At 37.9% G+C, this 5,750-nt stretch overlaps 1 protein-coding gene across 1 annotated transcript in view; it reads right to left on the bottom strand.

The window, feature by feature from the left end:
* The window catches only part of zc3h12ab (zinc finger CCCH-type containing 12Ab), a 7,550-nt gene extending 4,220 nt beyond the window's left edge, over nucleotides 1–3,330 (bottom strand). Inside the window, exons 1-2 of the mRNA XM_032535962.1 lie at nucleotides 3,159–3,330; nucleotides 1,211–1,752 (exon numbers count right to left, since the gene is read on the bottom strand). Of these exons, the coding sequence (XP_032391853.1) occupies nucleotides 1,211–1,722 (512 nt within the window). The 5' untranslated portion in view covers nucleotides 1,723–1,752; nucleotides 3,159–3,330. The remainder of the gene's footprint in view (nucleotides 1–1,210; nucleotides 1,753–3,158) is intronic.
* Between the last annotated feature and the right edge of the window lie 2,420 nt (nucleotides 3,331–5,750).

Genomic DNA, 5,750 nt, shown 5'->3' with positions numbered 1-5,750 from the left:
CTAACTACAGATTGCATATGTGGAGCAGTGAAACCAAAAAGAGATGGTCACCTCTCAGATTGTTTTTTTAGGCCTGAAGACATCAGATTGTCCAGTATTTCACAATAAAGGAAGAGAATTATCTGATAAAATACATTTTTCTTTCTCTTTCATTTTATCAATGTATCTAGTCCCGACCCTTTGGTTAGAAACCAATGCCCAATAAGTAGGCTATAGAATATGGTATTTGAGGTGTTTTGGTTCATTATCATCCACTTATTGTATCTAGAGATCTGTACCAGCAGGAAACAGTCACAACAAAGCATATAAATTTAGGAATACTGGTAGTTACAAATATTTGCAAGTGACACCGTCCCTGCATTTTTGCTTCAGCTCTACCGTGACAAACAGTACTTGTCAGTGTTCAAAACCTTTGTGGGAGTTTTTTGACGTGCCAAGGATAAAGCCAAGACAAACGAGAAAAGAGAAGAGAAGTAAGGTTATATGAGAGTCAGGCAGTCAAAAGCTGTCATCTGTTATTAGATTCATTGCTATTAGCTGTGAGAGCATCAACATCAGGCTCGCATTTGTGGGTTTTACTGTAATGCCTTGACAACTGTTGGATGGACCGCCATGACATTTTGTAGAAATATTCATGTTCCCTCCAGAATAAAACGACCCATTTTCACTTCCAACTCGTCAAATACGGCAGCTTGGTCAACGGCCCTCAGCGTCTGATACCGACGCACAAGGTACTCCGTAGCACTCGTATAAGACACACTGGTCCTTAAAATCATTGAAAGTTTGTGTAAATTCAGAGGGGAAATCAATGCCTTGAAAGTACAGAAAACAGTTGTGATATGATGAAAACACCCATGTCTCATCATTTTGTTCAAATGTCTTGTTTTGTTCGATCAAGAGCCTAAAACTTAAAGATGTTTAGTTTACTGGGACAAAGAAAAGCAGCAAATAATCACATGGCAGAGGCTGAAATCTGCAAATCTTTTCAAAAACAAAATGACTATAAAATACTAATTCAAAATTCTAAATAGTTGCTGATGGATTTTATGTTGACAGACTAATCAATTAATTGACTAATCAGAGAAAAGCAGCAAACTGTACCATGAGATGATATAACCAGTGTATTTAAGGGATTTTTTTATCGATTGACAAAGTAACTGCTAATAATTTTGTGTAGATGGACTAATCGATCCTTCTAGCGGTTTCTCACCTCATTGCCACGTTGCTTCCATCTATAACCACGGGTCTCAGAGCGTCTTCATCCTCACTGCTCTCTTCTCGGCTCGGAGGATGTGATACAGGAAAAGGCAGCTGCATGGTGGTGCTCGCAAGCTGGAGGTCCCCTCTGGGCACCAGCACGGAAATCGTGGTCACCGGCCCCTGCTCGTCCTCTCGACTGGCCCTGGTCTTCACCAGCTCCCCAAGAAGTGTATCTGCGTCCATGTTGGGGTGGAACTTCTGCTGAACGGCCTGAACCTGAGCCGTGGAGTACCCGAGCTTATGGAAGAAGTCCAGCTGGGCCTCCAGGTGCTGGGGGTCCGGGGAGAGGTCGGGGTCGCCGGCGTACATTCTCTCACAGGAGCGGCGGGAGGAGTTTGGAGCCGGAAGAGGTGAAGAGAAGATCCATGCAGAAGTGTCAGAGTATGGGGGGTACGGACAGGTGGTACGGGGGGTCTCACTCCACGGGTGTACAGATGTGAAGTGAGCAACATCAGTATTCATCGCTTCAGCTTTAACTCGCTCACCTTCCACCTGTTTGGAAAAACACATTATAAAGAACTTGAGTACAATTTTGAGGTACTTGTACTTTACTTGAGTATTTCCATGTCACACTACTTTATCAGAATCAGAAATACTTTATTGATCCCCGAAGGGAAACTCTGTGTTACAGTTGCTCAGATATTAGAAATATAAATAAAGAAATAAAGAAATATAAGGAGTGTGGATATTTACATAGTTAAAGGTATATTATGATACAGTATTTACATAAATAACATAATTAAGGTGTTGCAATGGTGAAAAAGTAATAATAATAATAATAATAATAATAATAGTAGCAGTTGAGTATTGCATGCACATTTACACATTTATTTTAACCTGAGTAAAATATCGGAGTACTTCTTCCACTACTGGTGACCCGACGGTGATCCTAAAAGACTGAATGGTTTCTTAGGGTGCTGTATTCAAAGTGCAGAAAATGTTTTCTTTGTCTTATATGACTGTTAGCTGAATATCTTTGGGTTTTTGTCAGATAAAACATGACCCCCTTGTTCTATTGCAAATTATAAAGGGCATTAAACACTTTGACATTTTATAAAGAGCTAGGATTAGATATATTGAGAACATAACTTGCAGATAAATAATCATTAGTTGCAGCCCTATTTTCAGTAGTTTGTTTATTCTTAAACTAGTAACATACTGACATGCCATTTTATGTTTATTATATATTTTCTGTTCTTTTTATATTAAAACATATTTTATCCACTCTTCAGATCAGATTGTTACTTCCAGGGCTGAAACTAATGATAACTTTCGTTATTGCTTAATCTGGATATTATTATTGTTTTATGCATCAAGTCAAGCTGTCATGTCGATTAAATGGCAGAAAATATGAAAAAGAAATATTCCGAAAGAGTTTCCCAGTAATCAAATGTCTTGAACCTGGTTGCACGAAATCCAAAAGAAAATCACTTTCCACTGATTTAAATTAGGGGAAAAGCATTTCAGAGGCTAAAACCCGTGAATATCCGCGTGATAAAATGTCTGAAATGAGTCAAAGATCATCAAACTAGTTGATCATTATCTTAAAATCTACTAAATCTGTCAGTCTATCACTATGGTTTGCTGCTCTGTAAATGTATCATCGTCTTCCCATCTGAAGAAAGTTGAATGTGATCTAAAAGGAGAACAGAGGGGAAATAAATATAAGATATCTTATAAGGATTTCTGCTGGGTCCTCTCGCTATCTAAATTATGGAAATAGCATTGTAAAAACCTTTTAGTTTGTGCTGTAATTACAGCGGATCCACCACAAAATTACCAAACGTTGCTCTGTGTTTAAACAGCAGTAATGTTGGTTACTCGAACAATATAGTTTAAAAAGTCTCTACTTCTGTTTCCGCATCCACTTTAAACGTGACAAAGTCGAGTTAACTTACCCCAAAAGCTCCACACGAGCGGTTACATGCGTCTTTCCGCTGATGTGTCCATGTGAAGAGTTTGTCACCGCTAATGAAATGAAATGGGGCGACTAGACGCTTCTTTACTTAGTTGTGAGCCGGTGTAGCGGTAATAAGGAAGTTGGGTTTTTCCTGAATCCTGACATCAGCAAATAGCGCGAGCGCAACAACAAGACGACAAACGTGCGGGGTTGGGCGGGTGCACCAGAATATAATCTGACTCCTGTTCCTCCGGTTCACTGCTATCGATTACACACGCATACATAAGGACACATTTGAAAACAAATACATGTAAAAGCAGTGATAGAAAAGGTATGCATTAATTTGTAGGCGGCATCACTTTAAAGGTGCAGCTGTTAGAGGTGGAGCCAATTTCAAACTATTTCAAACTACTTTATGCCAGTGGCAGAAAGAGTATTTTGGGTGGGCCAGTACTAAAGTGAGTGGGCCATTTTCAAAAAGACGAAGTAGAAAAAAGGACAAACTGAAAAAAAAAAAAAAGCTAAAATTTTACCTTCCAATTACAACAGCAATAGCAGTACTGTCTCCAATATGCTCAACCAACAAAGCTCAGTCTAAAAAGTTTGTACACAACAATATAGATAAAAACCTGTCGATTTTAACCTACTCAGGCTAAAATATACTTGCACTGGCAGAACCAGCAGCATTGGCTCTGCACAGCCCTGTTATTAAATTAACCGTCATAGCACAAAGTGGCTATTAAACATGAACTCCAACAGCAGAGAAGGTGAGTACATACTGTATGACGTAGAATAGCCTACATCAAACAGTATGTACCCGACAGAAATCACACATGTAACATATCTTTTGTGCATTAATAACAGCATTGTTGCCTCGGGAATATGGTCAGATCATGAGCAGCAAATGCGCTACCAGCAGTAAATGAATGAATGAAAAGTGGTCAGCAAGGCGCCAAATCTTAACATTGCTTAACACATCCATGGTACATTGCCTAAAAAGCCAGCTAGCTAATGTTAGCAGCTGAAGGCAGCTTGGAGAGTCTGCCTGTTGTGTATTAACCAACTACTCCGAAGGCTTCCAAATAGTTTGATCCTTATTCTGTGGTTTCAACAGTTTTGTTTTGATCAGAAGAGAAGACACATTAAACACACAATATTAGTTATCTTACTATATATATATATATATACATACACACACTGTACATTTGAATAGTTTTTCATAACAAAACGTATTTTGATCAAACTTGATTGGACGGGCCAGTGAGTAAAGGTGGCGGGCCAGTGCCGCCCTGGCCCATTGCTGACTACCCGCCTGCTTTATACAAATACAATGCCAGTACTTTTTTGTTTGTTATTTTCCTCTTAGTTCTGCCTATTTTCTTCTTATATTCAAACAGTTGTGTCTAACTTGAGGTCTAAAATCCAAAGATTCTGAAAAAGCAATCTCAGATTAATCTCTGAACTCAATTTTTTCTGACAGGCCCACTCCTCCTACCTACCACTGTATTTTATTGTTTTTTATTGATATCTTTATTTCGAACATGCAAGAGAAAGTATATACAAATAAAACAAACAAAAAAAATAAAAATGACAAAAAGAAACAATAAAACAATGTTTAAAAACATTGGAGAGAAAAACAACAAACAAGGTACCCTTCTTTCCTGTGTTAACATACCTCTATCACATGTGGGAAAAGGAGTAGGAAGAAGTAAAACTGTACACAAAAGTTATGCAAGTTTACATGTTGTCAGTTATTTATTTATTTTGTTAATGTAATGAGACCGGACAAATCGGTCATACGAATTGGCTAGACAAATCAGCCAGCTTCTCAATGTGGCAATGAAAAGATTATGGCAGATGATATGGGAACGCAAAGATGAACAGTGACTGCATGTACATTAAAAGCAAGAAATGAAGATACAATTGTAAATTGTAAAGAGAATTGACCATATATTTTCTGAAATTAGATTTTTCCTCTTGGCTTTATCAGACATAAATGTTGTACAAAGTTTCATTTGGTGATTTTTTTATGTTTTTTTAATTTTTCCTTATTTTAGTAAGGATTTTACACTAACATTAAGTGTGTAATCTTTAAACACTTTACTTTTTCTCTTCCAGTATACCTGCATTGTTATTTTTAACAATGCATGTGAATATTAGTCAAAGTAGGTAAATAGATGACAATGAAATAGAAGTCTTTACACTTTATTAAAGTTTTCAGAACAAAACAATTCCAAGTTTTCATTTCCCAAATTTTGAAACATAATGTAATTAATTTAATGTTACATATCAAACTTGATTTACCCTCTGAGACAATTACGCATCCTCCACTGTGGTCCAAGCTTGTGCTGTACTTTAATAGGGATTTTAGGAAGCACAGCTGGATATAACTCAGGTACTGTTGCAGGCAGAGTGGCCGGTGGATTTATCAGCTGTGGTGTGTGCTCAGGTTCACGTGAGTGTTCATCATTATTTGTGTGGTCTGACTCAGGTGTTACCTTTAGGTCATGCTCAGATGTTGGTGATTCTGGTGAGGCTGTTGGTTCAGGATCCTGCACAGATGTTAGTGATTCTGGTGCAGCTGTTGGTT

Source organism: Etheostoma spectabile, chromosome 14 (genome assembly GCF_008692095.1).
Source record: "Etheostoma spectabile isolate EspeVRDwgs_2016 chromosome 14, UIUC_Espe_1.0, whole genome shotgun sequence".
NCBI lineage: Eukaryota > Metazoa > Chordata > Actinopteri > Perciformes > Percidae > Etheostoma > Etheostoma spectabile.
Note: the sequence above shows the minus strand (reverse complement) of the source record. Positions and strands in the feature narration are given on the sequence as shown.